Raw genomic sequence first — 20,228 nt, 5'->3', positions numbered from 1 at the left:
ATTCCATGGTAAATGATGGTGATATGCACAGTTTTAAAATGGAAAAAGGACTACTAACTGTAAAAGTTTGTTTTTAAAGATGGTAAAGTAAGGGAAAACGCAGAAAGTGTGATACAAAGTTCAATATACTCTTCCTTTCCAGTTAAAATATCCTTTCCAGTTGTTGTAGAAAGGGAAAGCAACTTAGATGTACTACTTTCTATATTCTTTGTGAATTTAAATATTTCCTTAAAGTCATTCTATAACATAAGTCTAAAATTACATGTGAATGGTAAATATATAACATGATTTTTTCAAATTTATTCTTAGCACCCTTTTTTCTTTTTGGTTTTGTTTTGTTTTTCAAGACAGGGTTTCTCTGTATTGTTTTGGAGCCTGTCCTGGAACTCACTCTGTAGACCAGGCTGGTCTGGAACTCACAGAGATTCGCCTGCTTCTGCCTCCCGAGTGCTGGGATTAAAGACATGCGCCACTAATGCCCGGCTCCTTTATTTTTTTTAAATGAGTTATTTTTTGAACATTTATGATGCTTATATTTTTACCCTAAGAAAGAGGACCAGTCTCCTTACTAACTCTAAATTAGTGAAATAGGGAAAGATTACATACAGATAAATTGCCATCATTTTTTCTTTTTTTTTTATAATGTACTTATTTTTATTTTATATGTATTGGTGTTTTCCCTGCATGCATGTCTGTCTGTGTGAGACTGTCAGATCTTAGAGTTACAGACAGTTGTGAGCTGCCATGTGGGTGCTGGGACTCAGGTCCTCTGGAAGACCATTCAGTAGCCTTAACCGCTGAACCATCTCTCCAGTCCCCTCAATTGCCATCATTTATTAAGTTAAATAGGCAGTCTTTTCTCCTTACAAAACAATGTGGTAAGCGGATTCACAAGCCCATTTCTTTCCATTGTAGTTCTACAGCAAAATCACAGTATGTGATTATGATCTCAATAGCATATCAAAGCTTAAAAGTGTACACACTACACCTTTAATCCTAGCACTTGGGAGGCAGAGGCAGGCGGATCTCTGTGAGTTCGAGGCCGGGCTGGACCGATAGCCTCCAAAACAATACAGAGAAACCCTGTCTCGTAAAAACCAAAAAAAGAAAAAAAAATGTACACACACTATCAAAAAAATATCCTGGTTAAATAACAAGCTACAAGGATCATGTGACTGCAAAGGATTGACAATTATTAAGAAAAGCTCTGTAAATAATTTAACTTTGGTAATACTCTTGTATCTAGAGTCACAGGAGGTGAGATTCAGTGCTATACACTGACTTTAAACTGACAAAAGCCAGAAACAAGTCAGGCATTGGTGGTGCACGCCTTTAATTCCAGCACTCGGGAGGCAGAGGCAGGCGGATCTCTATGAGTTTGAGGCCAGCCTGGTCTACAGAGCCAGTTCCAGCTCGGAAGCTACAGAGAAACCATCTCCAGGGGGGGAATAAAAAAGAGCTGGAAACAAAAACCATTTCATGTTCTTAGATCCTCTTATGCAGATGGCTCAAAAAGGTAGTGAACCACACTGGTTTCAGGTTTCCTCTGTAATAATCTTATCTCAATGTATATACTCCCTAATATCATTTCCCTTACAACTACTTAACCACTAATAATAATTTGATGTTGACTCTATTTCTCCAGGATCTAATCAAGATAAAGGATCAAACTCTCCCTTCTATATGTACTGTAAGGCTCTCTGGAATTTAAATCTATTAGGTTAATCCAGAGAATAGGATCACATCAGCATATATTAGGTTAAATTTGATTTATTAATAAGAACAAGAATAAGAACAAGGCTTTCATAATAGTCTTGTCATAAACTGTTAATCCAAATTAAACAGGTTTCATTATCTTGTCATTACAAAAATGGCTATTATGACTTGAAATATACGTGTCCTCGCTGCTCTATATTAATTTGCACAAGTTAGGAACATGTCTGTGAAGAGAGAATCTTAATTAAGAAAATGGTCTGTATAAGTCTGTGGTGCATTTTCTTGACTGGTGATTGATGTGGATGACCACAGCCCATGGTGGGTGGTGCCACTCCTGGGCAGGTGGTCCTAAATGCAGACAGACAGTAGGTTGAGCAAGCAAAGAAAATCAAGTCAGTAACAGTACTCCTACATGGCTTCCAGGTTCCTGCCCTGACTTCCCTTATAAACTGTAACAATTAAACCCTTTGTTCTCCAACTTGATTCAAGTCATGTTGTTTTACCACAGCAACACAATCCCTAAACAAGTCAATAATCCTTCTAAATCTTTTCTTTGCCCATAGCAAAGACTGAGGTAATCATTATGTAGATGAGACAACTGTCAAATCTAAAATGATCCTCCTGCCTCTGCCTCTAGAGTACTGTGATTTCAAGTATACACCACCATGCTTAGCTTAATCCTGCTAAATATTAATTTTATTTACACAAGAAGTCAACAAACAATGCCCATTGGTTCCAGGAGTCAGAAGGCATCAGATCCCCTGGAATTGAAGTTATAGATGGGTGTGAGCTACCATGTGGGTGCTAGGAACTAAACCTGCCTGGGTCTTCTGCAAGAGCAAGAAATGTTCCTAACTCTAAGCCATTTCTCTAGCATCCCATTGCCAATTTTTAAAAATAAAGTTTTATGGAACACAGCTACATCTACTCACATATATAATAACTCCTGACTTTGGACTACAAAACAGCCAAGTCAATATAACCAGCAAAAATCTAAATTACTCCTGACCTTTAATTTAAAAAGAAAAAAGAAAAGGTGGAGCCAGAGGGAATGCTTAAAATCATCACTAATTACTTATGGCCTCAGTAAGTCATTTAGCTCAGTTTTGGGCCTTAACTGACCTTAAAACGACAGACAAGCAAGTCAATTTGAAGCCAGAAGCACTCCTAGTGGCCTGGACTGACCAGCTCTACTACCACCCAGGTCCACACACTAACTCTACCCTAACATCCAGGACCTGCTTGAGGCAGTGAAGGGACTGGTCCTGTAGAACAATAATAACCTATGACCTCCATGACTCAGAGCAGCCGAGGGATATCCCAGAGGAGCTCCAGTAAGCATGCAGTGATGACGATGTACCAGAGGCCTAAAACCAGACCAGTGACTCACTGCAAGTAAAGCTGATTAGAGAAAAGTCTATGCTGTGTGGCACAATGTGGTTCCCAATGCCACCCAGACAAATGAAGAGGTGTTGGAGCAGGGAAGATGGAGGAGTTGGAGGAGTGAAGAGGTTTGTTTTGATTATTGTTTATTTTCTTTTGGTCTTTTGTTTGATTGTTTTTGTTTGCTTTGGGAGGATTTTTTATGTTTTTGTTTTTTGTTTTTTTTTTTATCTTTGTTTGGAGGGCTGCTGGGGGACAGGGGTGGTGGTGAATATGGAGGGAGTAGGAGATGAGTGGACCTGGGGTACATGATATGAAATTTCCCAAAGATTCAATAAAGAAATTATGTTTTTAAAAAGAAAACGGCACATCTAACAAATGTAATTTAAAACATACCGAAAGAAAGCCTCCTTTACATATTGTCCAAGAACACAAAGTATATGCAGTACGAGTTACCGTCTTGACTGTTAAGGCAGATAGGAAACATTGGATGTGATTTTTTTTTAACAGTAATAAAACTCTGTAATTGGGTTACTGACTTCAAATCCGTCCATGACAGTAAGACCTCACCTTTCTCAATATAGTTCTTGGGAGCCCATGCAGGATCACCATCTGCATACGGGTCACTATACTGAACTACTGCAGCTTCCTCATCTTCATAGTCCACCGGAGGAGGCGGTGGTGGAGGTGGAGAGTCATCAAACATGGGAATGTCATCCGGTGGAGGAGGTGGTGGTGGAGTTGGGCTATCAGCAACTAAAAAAGGATTCAGACAAGCAATTAATTTAAATGAAACATTTTTAATTAACAGAATTTAACAAAATTCTAACTCCTACAGCATGCACTATATAAAACATGCAGTGATTAGAAATAAAAGCTGGGTGTGTTAAAATTTATACTGCTTTTAAGCGTAATTTTGCAATAATACAATGAGCTAAATAAACATAATAAATACTACAAATTAATGAATGCAATAGGTTAGGATACAGTATCTACTTTGATAAGAATTACAAGAGTAAAGAAGTTTCCTTATCCTAAGACTCAGATCAAAACAAATGCTCCACTGGGCTTGGTTACCTAAGGGACCCTGTCATTGGGAATACCATTCAGTATCGTACATTAGAGATTTGACTGGTTTTACTATGTATAGTCATGCCTTCAATTTTGGCTTTTAATAGCTTTACTGCCCTAGAAACTACATCTCAAATGGACACTTTTTATTTATAGTTTTAACAGAGAGAAAAGCAAGTCTGTAATATCAGGTTTGCATCTGTATAAGGTTTTGTTTGTTTGTTTTCTATTTTTATTTATTTAAATTTTAATAAAGACAACAAAAAATTCCCAACTAGAAAATTACATTAAATATTTTTAAAGTATTAATTATATTCATAATCAAAATTTAATGTAGAAAGTAAACTAAGATTTTACATCATGGCTAATAAACAATCATGAGATGACATCAGATCCTAAAGATTCAATTTTCTAACTTAAACACAAGATTTAAACACAAAATGTTGATGTAGTAATTTTAAAAGAAACAAAATTAAACAAACAATAAAAATGAATCACACTTCAGATTCTAGATGGCTAGGGAGTGTGTGTATGCATGCTATAAAGAATCTAGGGTGTTAACAGTGACATGGGTGTGTGGGACTAGAATTGTGCTTACTGGGCCACCAATGCTTCTAGGATTAGAAATTCAAAGCTACACAACTAATGCTCAAACTTCTACCACAAATTCCTTAATAAACTTATCAGGCAAGGTGGTGCATGTCTTTAATCCCTACACTTGGGAAGTAGAAGCTGGTGGATTTCTGTGAGTTCAAGGTCAACCTGGTCTATACAGCAAATTCTACTCCATCCATAGCTACACAAAGTGGTTCTTGGTTTTGGGGTGTGGGTGTTGGTGTGGGTAGAGGGGGAAGAGAAGAAGGGGGAGAGAGGGGGGAGAAGGGGGAAGAGAGAGAGAGAGAGAGAGAGAGAGAGAGAGAGAGAGAGAGAGAGAGAGAGAGAGAGAGTTAAAGAAAAGAGAGAAGAAAGGAAGGAAGGAAAACATTCTTAAATAAGCTGAAGTAACTTTTAAAGGATTTTCCTAGTAGAGTATGTTGAAAACATAACCAAGAGGTTCAGTTTTAAAGCATGCAAAAAACAGTCCTGTATCCTGACCTCTTCAATTCTGTGATTTCTACTTTTATCCTTAAGATGAAAAAGATAATAAAAATAAATTCTTTGTGGTGATGCTCACAGAAATCTGAGGAGTCTACAGTTGGGCTGTCCACCACATGCACTGATTCACTTACTTCTGCCTATACCTACCTCTTCCATAAAGCTTTCTGGTGTGGAGAAAGAGAACGGGTGGGAGCCCATCCTGACAGCAATTAACCAAAGCACATTGTACATTTCTTGGAGTTCCGACATTGCTGTTACCTTCATTTTTACAACCTACTAGTTGAAGATTTCCATTCAACTGTCATTAAGTATACATCGGCTTATTTTAATTTTATGACAAAAGTCTGGTCAATCCAACTTTCTTCTGCTCTAATTTTTACTTAGCACTATTCATATTTGATCCAAAAGGCTTTCTGTTGTTAATAATAAAAGGCATAATTCATTAGGGGTTCATATCTTAAACCAGACTAGGTTAAAAGCTACATGTCTTTATCATTACTTCCTCTGGGCATCAGAGGTATTTAAAAAGCACATAAAGCTGGAAGTTGGTGGCACATGCCTTCAATCCAAGCACTCGAGAGGCAGAGGCAGGTGGATCTCTGTGAGTTTGAGGCCAGCCTGGTTTACAGAGCCAGTTCCAGGACAACCTCCAAAGAAATACAGAGAAACCCTGTCTCGAAAAACCAAAACAAAAAACAAAAACAAAAAAAAGCACATAAAATATTTGCACTTCATAAAGTAAAGTGGAGATATGCAATAGAAATAAACCTGAATATCAATGGAGTGAGAACAACAACCCATCATCATGTGTTTGTTAAAAAGAACAAAAATAGTTGTGTTGAGGTATCTCTTTGGCAATAATATGAATACCTGATTTCTGTTCTTTCCAATTACCAATTAGTCAATGCTCTCTAGAACCTAACACATGCAAGACCCTGGGTACACCCTGGGTACAACTGCCAAGAGCATCAAAAATGAGGAGGCAAACAACTGTGCCTAGTAAATTTATACTCATTGCTTATTTTTAAATACCTAGGATTCATTTAATTTTAGATATCCAAACACAGGATTTTTCAAACTGAAGTTAATAATAAAAAGGCTTGCAAATCTACATTAACAATAGCCCCTTACATATCTCCTGAAGGAAGGGATTTTGTCTTAAACTGTTTGAATCTTTACCAAAGCCTAGCATATAACACTGAATAAAGATGGTAGGAATGAGAAATGCAATGTAGGGGCAGCAAAAGCTAACTTAGAATTTGCAACAAATGTACTTTCCTAAAAGATGGATTGCTCAAGTAGGTTGCTCACTACTCAAATAATTCTGAAATTTATTTTTAGGGAGATCTCCAATGAAATAAATTAGAACTAAATACCACCTTAATTTCAGTGTTTGATATTGAACAATTCAGCAACTGTACTTTTCATGTGCCACACAATATTCACTCTGGACATGCAGAATCTTGTGTAACCCCAAAGGTTATCAGCAATGATATAGTCTACTTAGACTAATTAAAAATATTTAATGTGAGTTGTTGAGCCTAGTCTTCATTAAGATAAAACTTTAAGAAAATAGTCAGGTTTATTTATATTTGGCATGTCATCTCACAGGTCCACTCACTTATTGGTTAGGGCATGAGGCAGATTCCACCTTCCTTGTCAGCCCCTCAGACAGATGACATGTATGTGATTCACTTATTCTTGAAGATTCAGGGTTTTTTTAAAATAATTTTATGTGTATGAGTGTTTTGCCTACATGTATGTATGTGCATCACATGGGTACAGAGCCCACAGCACTGAGTTAAGACTGTTGTGAGCTGTCACCAGGGTGCTAGGATTTGAACCCAGGTCCTCTACAAGAGCAACAAGTGCTCTTAACTACTGAGTCATCTCTTCAGCCCCCAAGATTCATTTGTAATAATGAAGCTTGATATAGATCAGAATCAACAGTCATTCTCTAATTTTTTCACATTATTTATTTTGTGTAAATGTGTAATGCAGAGAACACCTTACAGGAGTAAGTTCTCTCCTTCCACCATGTGGGTTCTGAGGACTGAATTCAGATCGCCATGCTTGATGACAAGGGTTTTCATTCACTGTGTCACTTCAATGGTCCTTCCTAAAATGTTGTGCTATTAAAGGAGGGTGGAGGGGCCCTGTCTCAGTTTCCTGATAAATGTACAGTGTAACTAGACCTTGACAAATCTGTTAGAGTATACATTTTTGTTGTTTTGGCTTCTTTAGTTTTTTAAAGACAAAGTCTTACTATATAGCCCACAGTATCCTCCAAACACACAAAGATCTCCTACCTCAACCTCCTAAGGATTTAGGATTACAGGCATGCACCATACCCAGCTGCAAAATATTTTCTAATTCTCTGAATAACTATTAGGAATTTGCATTCTCTTGTTTCAATAAGCTTGAAAATATGCAAAGAGATCTCATATCTTAGATCACCTAAATACTTAAGAAAACTGTAGTTTTGAAATTGATATGGGTCAGTAACCATGCACACAAGAGGAAAGAACTGAAGCCCGTGCTCTTCCGTTTCAGTAACACACATCTGTACCTATTCTTCAAGGTAAGATTAGCTTCTCAGTAGGAAGAAAGAAAACGGTGACTCAGCAGCCATGCATGCTAGAGGAGACAGCCTCTAATCTCTGAAGGCTGTGTTTGCGGACTTACTGTTTTCCTGCACCCTGGCCACGAAGCCTGTGAGAGGTATCTGTGGAGTCAACTGAGGCATGGGGGGAGGAGGGGGGGCAATAGACACTGGCAGCAAAACACAGTATTGGGAATAAAACAGATAAAGAAAGAAAAGGAAACAAACAAAAAGCAGAAGTCAGTTACAAGGACCACAAACATAAACAAGTATGCCAAGAACAGTCTGCAAATGAAAACAAACAAAACAAAAACAAACAAACAAACCTGCTACCTTCTTCAAGTTCTTTTCCCCACAGAATCAGGCCAAGCCACATGGGCATAAAATAACAAATACACTTACTTTTAACCTAGCATTACATTATTTGGGGAACTTTTTAATTTCCTATAACATTTATTTTAACACAATGTTTTTCAAATTCTAAAGAAATACTTTTAAAATATGTCACAATTAAATACCTACAGAGCCTTCCAAAATTCTGTTTTTGCTGTAACACTATATACTAACAGATTAGTCTAGCTTTAAGGTAATGTTGCAAATTTGAAACCAAATAAATGTGTAACAGCTGTTGATTGCCTGTATAAACATATAGATAAATCAATACATTAATCACAAGTTTCCTTGAAAGAAGATTCCTATATATCTATGTTTAGACACCTCTCTAGAAATACTCTTGCTTACAAAATAATATTTTTTGTTACTTTTTAAGTTGGCAGTTTTATTTGTAACAAATCAGCCCTAAACTTACTAAGGGTCAAGAATGTTCCTTGTACCTTGTGATTATTCAGTTTCTCAGGGTAAGTTATCAAAATTGGTCTTTTTGTGGATATTGAGAAAGGAAACTTAATCTCTAATCAGTCAAAATATACAATTATTTACATTATTTCTAGTGAGACACTAGCTGATTTGAAACGTGTAGCCTTTTTCAGGAGATACTTTATAAGGAATTAATGTCAAATAGTCATGTGACTAACAAATGTGTAAAAGACTGACACAAACTAGAAGCAAAGAATGTTTACTGCCTTGTCTCATTTTAACACGACAGTAACTGCTAAAAATGACTCATAAAAAGTCAACAGGTTTAAATGGAAAGATTCGGCTTACTAGTGGTCACCAATAAGTGATGTTACATTAACCAAGAAAACCAACTTTATTAGTTCTAAAGATCATTTTATCAAAATTAACTTTATCTACTGCAGAACACAAATTTTGTTGATAGGCATAAAAACGTGAAAGAGGTTCCAAGTCCAAAATTAGTGCAATATATATGCGCTAAAAGTTCATAAAGATCTAAAAACAGTATTCAGTTCACTAACAGAAACTAGTCTTCTTTCATTGTGTTACAGAGAAAACTTGTTAAAGGGTTAGAGGGTACTTATTTTAAAACAAACAAAAACAATCAAAAGTCTCCCATTAGCCCAAATAATTTTCAGAAGACCCCTTAGTGGCTAGTCATGCTTGTTAGTAGAGGGAGAAGATGAGATGTGCTTTGAAGACGCTCATCTCCAGCACATCTACACGAGAGAAAACCGTGCACATCACAACACTAAATACAACCACACCAGTCAAACTACACCAGCCGTTCAGACTGAAGGACAATTGGATAAAACAAAAATCCCTTAAATAGCTGTAGCTAAATGTGCTTTCTAGTTTCAAAAAAGAATACATATATTCACTAAGGAAGAGATCCACAAACATTTGAAAAACTAGACAAGTGTGAATTAGTGAAATAAAAACCCTATTTGAAGAGTAAATTAAAAGGCAAAGTGCGTGGGGGACATGAACATAAAGATGGGACCTAAAAAAAATAATATGGAAAAAAAGTTCATGAAACTAGTGGGATAAACAACTAATTTATCATGATAGCATATGCCTTTCTTTAATCCCAGACCTCAGGAAGCAGAGGCAGGTAGATGATTGAATTCAGTCAGCCTAATCTACATAGTGAGTTCTATGACAGCCTGTCTCAACAAAAGCAACAACAAAAACCCAGTGTGATAAATGATTAATTTGTAATCTACTTAGATAATAAAGCTACCACTCAAACCCATACAGGAGTGTGAAGTAAAATATCAGCTAATAGTTAATATTTCTTAGTGTCCTGAATGAAAATTCTAGTCCAGAAAAAGGTTGTATAAACCTGGGTTTCTCTGTGAATATAGACATTTATTCCAAAGTACTTTTCTATTTGCTATAACCAAATCACTCTGTACTTAAAAATGTAAACAAAAGACCAACAGCTTCTACTTAAGTTAAGCATGGTGGTGCTTGCCTGTCATCTCAACAAGCAGGAGGGCTGCAAGTTCAAGGCCAGTATGAGTTGGGCAGCACCAGGTCAATTAGGGCTACAAGTAATGCCTTGACCCCCACAATAAATAAATAAATAAATAAATAAATAAATAAATAAATAAATAAATATGCAGATGAAAGAACCAAGAAAATTCCCGTGAAATACAGAGAAGTCATCATTCTCTTCATAGAACATTCAATTCTAGAAACACCTAAAAGAGAAAAGGTTGCTATAAAAAAAAAAAAAAAAACCTGTCAGTTTATACCCAATAACTTAATGACAAAAGTAAATACTGGACAGCAGGCTTATTTCAAATGTTTGCCCTTTCGGATTTAGCATCTTAACATGAAAAGTGGACTCAATAACTATCTTCAGATATTCAAACCTTTTCTTTCTAATTCTATGTCTATTTTCTAACCCTGTAAGTTTTTAATAGAATGGCTGCAATTAGTGTTGGGATGTGCAATTTGAAGTGAACAGAAGGAAATCAAAAGAAAATCCTTCCCACCTATAGAATTATTCAGACAGATAAAGTAAGGAGAGAAAGCATTCCAAAAGAAGTCACAACTTTAGAAGTGATAGCCAGCAATTTTTTATTACTTTTTTAAAAATCTTTGACTATGTTTGTGTCTTGGCATCACTACCAAACTGTCAAAATGATGCCCATTAAATGTAAGACTTTTGCTCTTCAGTTCAAATTATACTGTAATAGTACTCATAGGATATTAAAGCACTTGTTGAATTTGGGTAGATTGGGTATACTCAAGTGAACTTGAGTTCACTTGATAAGCAGTTGCTTCTAAGATGGTTATTCAAAGATTAACATTCAAAAGTAAAAATAAGCATGAAATAAGCAGGGCTTCAATTGTTGTCTATCACAGTTAAGAGTAACAGTTTCAAATAATTTCCTTCAAAAGGAGCTCCACTATTGCTGTATGCCTGCAAAACACAAGCTTACTTGAATTTTGAGAATAAAGTGGACCTCCATTAACATGAGGCTGAGTAGAGAATTGGGCAGTCACAGAGGGAGTTCGTCTATATCCACCAGAAGATGTCGAGGAAGTGGTAGAGTTGTGCCGAGAAATCTGCCTGGTCATTGTGCCATACTGGGAACCAGGAGCTGAGCCCGGGGCTGCTGAAAAGCATTAGTCAAAGGCAACCAACAAAGCATTATAAACACCCAAAGTAGCAGAACAAAGGGGTAGGGTAGGGATTCTTACTACTTAGTAAAGCCCAAAGAACAAAATGAAGGAAAAGGAAGGTGAAAATGGAACTAGCTCTACTTCTGAAGTTCATAAACAAGGGGAACAGTCACTGTGAAGAGCTACAAAGTAAACATGGAACATTACTACTAAACCTTTGCAATAAGCACAGTCTCAAATGCTGTTTCACTAATACCACATAGAATCTGCATGTGTACTCCAGAATGTTCCTTAAACAACGCACAATAACAACTATTCAGACCATTTACATTATATTGGTATAAGTAAACTAGAGATGACTTAAAATATAGTAAGGTGTAAATGTATAAGTTGTCTGCAGGTACCATGCATTTTTTATAAGGAACTTGAATAGCTAAGGATTTTGGATCTACTGAAGGTAGGGGTGTCCAAGAATCAACCATCAGAGGAAAGGACAACGATACAGAGCTTTTATATGTAAACTTTCTCCAACAAAATTAGCATCACAGATAGTCTGAGATAAAAGCTGTTAGCTATGGGTCATTCATAACTGCTTCATAAACAACTTCCCTCCCACAGCCAAAAGTTTCAGAATTTGATTCAAAATTCTATCTGGCTAAATAATCTAGGCTAAGTAATACAATGTAAACTGTCAGTCAAGTATGTTTTTCTGATTTTTATAACTGTTAGCAACTACTGTTATTAAATATTTAAGTTCATTTAGGTGCTAATCTTAGCACTACTACATATTACTCCTTACAAATGAACTCAGCTAAATACAAATGCCAAATTTCCCTAGGATAACTGTTCTTAAGATTCAGCACTGATGAAAATCTCCCCTTGAAGGCTTGTAATATAGATTTTTAGGTCCCATTTTCAGAGTTTTTAACTAAGTAGGTTTACAACAGGGTCTGAAAACTGACATATCTTCCTAGTTCCTCCATGTTGACAACTGTTTGGCCCTACTGCTCTCAAAGTCAATGCTCTAAATAAGTGGTTTCTAAACATGTTTGCCTTTGAGTCCACTCTTAAAAATTATAACTTAAAGGACCCCCAAAAGCTGTCCTTGGAGTGATTTATACCTATATATATAACAACTGTATTTGAATTCAAAGTGACACAGCAGTAAGATGCATTAATATACAATGTTCACATGGCATTAGCTGTCAAAGCAATGACTTCATGAAGCCTCTAGAAAAGAAACTCTTTAACAAAATGAAAAGGACAAGCAATGAATAAAGCTTTGACCTCAAAAATCTATGAAGAAATCTTTTAAAGAACTAGTACTTTTGAGAAATGGTACTCTGAGGTTAATTTCTAGAACTGAAACTGTTAAATTGGAGTAGATGCTGGTTTAACATGACTAGGTAACAACAGAGTCTTGTGAAGTGAGAAGTCAACAAATAAACTCCACCAGAAATGTCTGTCTCTCCCCATCAATATTGCCACACAGACATCTACATTTTAGTTATCCAGTTAACACAATAATAGCAACTCATTGTGGCTTCAATTATCATTTTCCATTAAAGTAGGCTGAAAACAATTTCACCAAGATTTTCTTTCAATGCTATTTTCAGTCATATTTTTTATATTATCTCCCTCCCTCTCTCATCTCTTTCTTTTTCCTCAGTATATATAAATGTTTTGAGAAAAATAAAAGGAGGGGGAGCCGGCGGTGGTGGCACACGCCTTTAATCCCAGCACTCGGGAGGCAGAGGCAGGCAGATCTCTGTGAGTTCGAGGCTGGGCTGGACCGACAGCCTCCAAAACAATACAGAGAAACCCTGTCTCGTAAAAAACAAAATGTGTGTGTGTGTGTGTGTGTGTGTGTGTGTGTGTGTGTGTGTGTGTGTGTGTGTGTGTATTTAAAAAAAAAAGGGGGGGAGGAGGAATGTCAGTTTATTTCATATAAATTGAAATTCAGTTCTCATAAAAGACACCTCATTATTCCTATCCAGATTATTGTATACTTCTAAAACTGAATGTTGTTGTGGAATATTAGCTTAAGGCGTATTTCATTCATTTATGCTGTGGAATATTTATTTAATGATACAAAGATGTGTTGCATTCTTTTGTGTTGCATTTGTTTAATTCTGTAAAGCTGTGTTACTTTACCTGTCTAAAATACCTGATTGGTCTAATAAGGAGCTAAATGGCCAATACCTAGACATGAGCAATAGGCAGTGCTGACAGGCAGAGAGAATAAATAGGAGAAAGAATAATGGGGGATCAAGAGAAGGAAAGAGGATGCCAGGGACCAGTCACACAGCCAGCTACAGAATAAGAAGATAAATAGAATAGAAAAAGGTAAAAGACCAAAGGTAAAAAGTAGAAGAAGAGAAACAGGTTAATTTAAGTTAGAAATGCTTTCTCTGTGTATATATTTGGGAGCTGGGGGGTGAGCCCCCAAGAGTCAAAGAGCAAAGAGTAAAAAAAAAAAAAAAAACCCAACTACAGCATGCAGAATTCTTTACAACTCAGTCTAGTCCTTCCCAACTAGAAAACAATTTTAAAATATCCTATTAAGAAAGTGATTTCACCCAGCACTCGGTAGGCAGAGGCAGGCGGATCTCTGTGAGTTCGAGGCCAGGCTGGACCGACAGCCTCCAAAACAATACAGAGAAACCCTGTCTCGTAAAACCAAAAAAAAAAAAAAAGAAAGAAAGTGATGTCATACCATCCTTAGCTATCTCTTAAAACCTAGTCCACGTCAAAAATTTTCAGAGTATGACATAGGACAGCATCAAGACATCCCCTGTATCACACTACATTTTCTTTTCCATGTTTCACTTCCTGTCTCCACCCTTGCCCCAGGCCTCTGATTGCCTGAATAGAAGACAGAGATCCAAATGTCTCATGCACTGAAAGGACATTAGTGATTTAAAATAATTGTGAACAATAACTGCTAGTTCCTCAATCTAAATAAAAAACACATTAAAACTCCTATTAATTTGGTTATAAACCATACATAGGATCATTCTGTATTGTAGTAAAGAGCAGTGTTAAGTTCAAAGGTCTTTCACCAGAAGACACTGGTTTAAATTAGATTTAATTCTTTAACTTTAACATTATCATCTACAATCTACTAACTGCAACAACTTGAAATCTTTTGGCTACAGCAACTTATTGCAAATATACAAAGTGTTATCTAATAGCTCCACAATACCTATGCTGTCTCACCCTCCACAGTGCTGAGTGGGAGAAGCAGGGCTCCACAGGGAATCAAGAAAGAAGTGTGTTCCAATAAAAGTTTATGATTTAAGCCAGAATGTAAGAAAACAAAATTAAGCATTCCAAAGTGGCAGGGAAATGCAACATACTGAAAAGAAGACAAACAGAAAAAGAACAACCATGTACGAAAAACATTCAAATAAATAAGAATTTTACTAGGTAAAAAGGCTTCTGAGTTTATAAATGCAGTGACCACAAAATGAGCCTGTGTTTATGAACAGATCATTCTCCTTGCACAATATATTTGAGAACTGAAGAATATTTTCCTCTAATGTTTTTTCATTATGCTTATCTTTCAAATGTATGTTTTTTCATACTGTGAAAGTCTTCCCTTCTGGACAGCCTTGACTACACAGAAATAATCTATCTCAAAAAGTCTCCATTTTACTGACTAAACTCCAAAGGGTTAACTGAATGTCCTCCCAGAATACCTTAAATTTATATACTTCTAAAAAAGTAAAATAAGTTTTTCTTATAGTCACTGCATTTCACTAAAATAGGTGCTGAATCTCATAAATAGGAAAGCCACAAATACATTAGTTTAGCAATACTGACCTTCTAAATGAAATATACAATATTGATTTGCTTTTGAAATAAACATCAATCTTAACTATTTACAAAGACAAATATAACTAAAAGCAAAATGGCCAAAAACTTACCTAACAAAACTATTTCTCTGTATCATAAACTACAGCTCATACAACCCCCAACAACTTTGTGAAAATTAATCTAAAAATATACTTGTTAAGCCTTTATTATAGCTACAGCCACAATCCAATAAACAATCTTTATCCAATATGAATCAGTTATTTTAGCTCTTCTTATAAAGTTAACAAATGCCACATACTAGCCCTGAGAGTACTGGGTGACATACCTGGGCCAGCAGTGGGAGGTGAGGGCGTAGGCACAGCAATGGGAATGCCAATACTACTGCTCCCACTGTTTTCTCGACTTCCACTCCCGCCACTACTTCCACTACAAAGAAGAAAAATCATTTTAAAAAGGTTAATCATAAACTAGGGGTACTAAACATTCATTTTGACTTGGTTATAAACCTTCACCCTAAAACTGTTGTGTTTCACTGTTCTTCTAAAATCCTGAAACCAATATATAAAAGTACTCAAAACCCTACCTGGCCTTTAGTCCCAGCACTTTGAAGGCAGAGGTAGGTAGATCTTTGTGAGTTCAAGGCCAGTCAGGGCTACATAATGAGACCTTGTCTTAATATGGTAATAATAATCTTTAAGAAATGGATGGGCATTAAACCTCACAGTACATAGAGTTTTAAGTGTCTATTTAAACCTTGTTGTGATAGCACATATGGCTTTCATCACTGGCTAGAGCTAGAGGCTCTAGGTCTGAAAGCACCTGGAGTATATAGTGAGGCTCTTATCTTCCCTCCTTCTTCCTCAGAAAAGAACAGTGAACAAAACTCAACAGCAGAACATAAGAACACAAACTCAAAAATTAGTGTGACAGATGATATAAAAATGAATTTACAGGACACTAGAAATGAAAACCAGTATTAAAATTTCTATCATAGAAAAGTGAAACAGGCATGGTGGCGCACACCTGTAATACCTGCATCCAGGAGGCTGATGAAGGATTACAACTTCTATGTCAGAACTATACAGCAAATCATGTTTCCAAAACATAAACAAGCTGGGCTGGGCACATGGATGCATGACTTTAAACCCATACTGGGAAGGCAGAGGCAGAAGGATCTCTGGTCTACAAAGCAAGTTCCAGGCCAGCCAGGGCTACATATTGAGACCTTGCCTCAGAAACAAGCAAAACAAAATATATAAAGGCAAATTTAAGAAAAGTTATAAGGAATTTTCTGGAAAATGAGTATGGTGGTTTGAGTAAGAATGGCCCCCACAGGCCCATTCTTGGTCATCTGGGAGTGGCACTATTTGAAAAGGGTTAAGAGGGCCTTGTTGGAGTTGGGGTGGCCTTGTTGGAATAAGTATGTCACTGGGAGTAGACTCAGGTTTCCAAAGCCCATGCCAAACCCAGTATCTTTCTTCCTGCTGCCTGCCTATGGATCGGGATATAGAACTCGCAACTCCCTCTCCAGCACATCTGCCTGCGTGCTGCCAAGCTCCCTGCCATGATGATAATGAACTAAACCTCTAAAACTCTGAGCAAACCTCAATTAAATGCTTTCCTTTATAAGAGTTCCCATGGTCATGGCATCTCTTCACAGCAATAAAACAGTAATACAGTGAGCCTAACATAGTAACAACAGAACAAAGTTTCAAGGTTTCACCAACTAGAATAGCTGCTACTGATAAACTCTCTTTAACTCCCTCAGAGCCAAGAGTCTGTCCTTCTAGCTGAGACTAATTACTGTCTAGTACACCTGCCCCTCACTACGTTGCCTAGGCTAGTTTCAAACTTCTGATCTCAAAGGATCTTCCAGCTACTGCCTTTCAAATGCACACCACAGTGTCTGGCTCACACCATATTTTAAAAGCAATATTGTTTGATCAGTATCCCCACAAACCCAACAAAGCAAAGATGTACCTGGGAAAGATTATTTTATTCTCCAATATAATCAATTTATAATTAGATTATCACACTGTAATACAATATATTCTAAAAATCCACTGATAGAACAAACTATCTTAAATATGAAATTCTCAACTCATTCAAGCCAGGAACTTAATACTCAGCTTTGTGTCAGACCTAGGAATATATTTACAATTCCTGACTTCAGTACTTCTTATGTAACACAGGATAAGTAGCAAATTATACACTGTGGGCTAAAACTGGACAGCAGCCCAAATTTTGCTATGAGTTAACTTTCCTTTACCCTAAATAGTGAGGGAAAACTCAAAAGAGGAATGTTATTTTTGAAAACAATAAATTATATGCTATTCAAATTTTAGTACCATAAGTAAAATTTTACAAGACGATGGCCATGCTCACTCATTTACATATTGTCTGTCTGTCATGGCAATACATTTGCAACAGTGATTAAGTAACCCATAAATCCTGACATAATGACATTCCTAGAATACAATTCTAAAATGTATTTTTAAATAGATGTTCATATTTCAACACAATGAGCACCTGGGAAAATAAAATCAACAATACTGTGTTTTACTTGTTTCTGACTGGTATTTAATAAAGTCATTCTAAATAACTAGTGATGGAATAAGATTCCACTTTAGAAAAACCATGCTGACCATGTAATTCAGCAGCCAACCTAGGCCCTTCATAAAGCCCACTGTGCAGCTGCTCTCTAGAGGATTTTTAACACACCCTAGTTTACCAACTCTATCCTGAAACAACCACTTAGAGTCCAATTGAGGCATGGAACGTCTACGGCATTTAATCCTTTGTCTAAAAGCATTTAAGAGTATTTCCCTGTCCCCCCCTTTAAATGGGAGTTCCTAGTAAATGAACTCAGGGGCCGCACACATACCAAGGATATTACCACTGAGTTATACAAACCCTAACCCTGCCTTATGACATTTAACGATATGTGGAAAATCATTCTTGGGTCAGGAGGACAGGGATGATAAGGGGCAAAGTTTACTACTAAAACACACTTTGTTACAAAAAGTCAAAAGGATATCTTATACGCAAATTTGAGGGATCAAAAAAAAGCTTTATCTGGGTTGTTTGTTTTTGCTTTTTTTGACAAGGTCTCATGTATCACAACTGGCTTCAAATTCACGATGTAGCTAAAGATAACCTTGAACCTCTTGCCTCCTCCTCCCAAGAGCTAGGATTACTATATACCTCACCATGCCTGGCTTTTGTGGTACCAGGGATCAAACCCAGAACTTCCTGTATGTTAGACAACCACTATGCCATCTTAGCTACATCTTTAGCCTTTAAAAACTCTTTAGTTTTAAACCCAATATGTACTTGTATCTGTCAAAAAGAAGAAATATAGCCTACTAATAATATACACAAATGAAAACAATCGCAAAAGAAAAACTGAAATTTGATGGGCTCAGAAATATAAAGAATATCCTCACCTTTACATTCACTATTAGCACATCATTTTGTATGCTGTGTCTTTAAAACTCACCAGTCAGCAGCATACACTCTGAGTTCAGATGTTCACACAGAAGGCTTACCTATGTGTCCTTGGTCTCTGATTTAACGAAGCTGTCCTGCCTGGACTATGCTGGCTTCCAAGTCTTGCAGGACTAGTCATGTAGTCATTAGGAACTGTTGGAGGCTTAACAGGCTCTAGCGTTTTGTAAGGGGTATTCCGTCTAAACAAGAAGAATGGAAAAATGGATAATGCATGAGAGACAAAACAACAGCCCTCCCAAATCTGTAACAATCTCTATCTGAATTATCTATAACAAAAACTTTTTCCCAATTTTAATTTAAAAGAAATTAAGACTGGCAAAATGGTTCAGACAGTAAAGGTGCTTGTCACCCAGCCTAGAGACATTAGTTCAATCCTAGAACGCACTTATTTACACATGGGGGAGGGTGCGTGCACATGAGAACACACTTGTCACCTAAGTCTAGAGACCTTTGTTCAATCCCTAGAACCCATCAATTTACACATGGGGGCCTGCACGCACACGCATGCGCGGGTGGACACACACACACACACACACACACACACACACACACACACACACACTCTACAAAGTTGTCCTCTGACCTCTAAAGTGTATAGCATGAGCTACACTCTCTAATGACAGAAAAAATTTTAATAGTAATTTAAACAAAAACTTTAATTGTGACATAGAATTTTGTTGTTTTAACATATATTATTAAAATATATATCCAGCTTCATCATTCATAAGCCTTTCTGCAGGGGGGGGGGTTAAAAAACAAGCAAAATCACCACTACAAAAGAGAAGTTGGCTACTAACTGACTCCTCCACAAAAGCAAGAAATCTAATACAGTATTTCCAAGTAACTAATCCTTCATAAACATCTTGGAAAATATTGATACAATTAGTACCACCTAGATGCACACCAAGGTGCACACGTGGAAGTCAGAGAGCAACCCGAAGGAGTTGGAGCTCTCCTGAGGCTCCTACTGACATTATTAGCCTTGGTACCTTACATACTGAGCCATATATCCAGTCTCAGGTTTCTTTATAATGATAAAAAAAGATGTTGGAATTTTTAAATTAATTTTCCATGGTCACTCAGAAAATTTAAAATGAACCTAAATTATTTGACCCCATATTTAGTTTCATTGTGTAATAAACACTTCCATAAAGCATGTCTTAATAAATATTTTTGATGATTATAATTCAAAGAACTAATTTTATATAAGGAATCTCTTTGGGGATTACGAATACAATTAAAAAAAACATTAAGAGAAGTCTTTGGTTTCAATTAGTTCAGATATGTATTTCCTCATCAATATAAGATTTTTTCAATGTGAATATACTAAAATAAAGATACTGCTACATGGGGGGGGAGGGGGACGATCAATTAGTACCACCAACAGGGAACCAGAAGTTACCACTATTTTTTCCCAGCTTTCCAAAAGCCACTCTGGTGCAAGGGCCCTGTGCCTAGCTTATGCACTTGGAGCCATTTGAGTAGAGCCCTCAGTGTAAGGTGCCATGGAACAGGAGAAGCAGAAGATGGAAACTAC

General features: G+C 36.7%; 1 protein-coding gene across 11 annotated transcripts in view; it reads right to left on the bottom strand.

Moving 5' to 3' along the window:
• Abi1 (abl interactor 1) overlaps positions 1–20,228 on the bottom strand; it is a 77,652-nt gene that overhangs the window by 3,530 nt on the left and 53,894 nt on the right. For 2 of the 11 annotated variants that reach the window (XM_005082677.4, XM_005082679.4), the window contains 5 exons: positions 18,730–18,870; positions 15,507–15,607; positions 11,179–11,355; positions 7,954–8,040; positions 3,670–3,855 (listed from right to left, as the gene is read on the bottom strand). In XM_005082677.4, the coding sequence (XP_005082734.1) occupies positions 3,670–3,855; positions 7,954–8,040; positions 11,179–11,355; positions 15,507–15,607; positions 18,730–18,870 (692 nt within the window). The remainder of the gene's footprint in view (positions 1–3,669; positions 3,856–7,953; positions 8,041–11,178; positions 11,356–15,506; positions 15,608–18,729; positions 18,871–20,228) is intronic. The other 9 variants (XM_005082678.4, XM_005082680.4, XM_005082682.4 and 6 more) reach the window with 5 other exon arrangements.

Source organism: Mesocricetus auratus, unplaced genomic scaffold (genome assembly GCF_017639785.1).
Source record: "Mesocricetus auratus isolate SY011 unplaced genomic scaffold, BCM_Maur_2.0 Super-Scaffold_100013, whole genome shotgun sequence".
Taxonomy (NCBI): Eukaryota; Metazoa; Chordata; class Mammalia; order Rodentia; family Cricetidae; genus Mesocricetus; species Mesocricetus auratus.
This window is presented reverse-complemented; position numbering and strand designations above follow the sequence as displayed.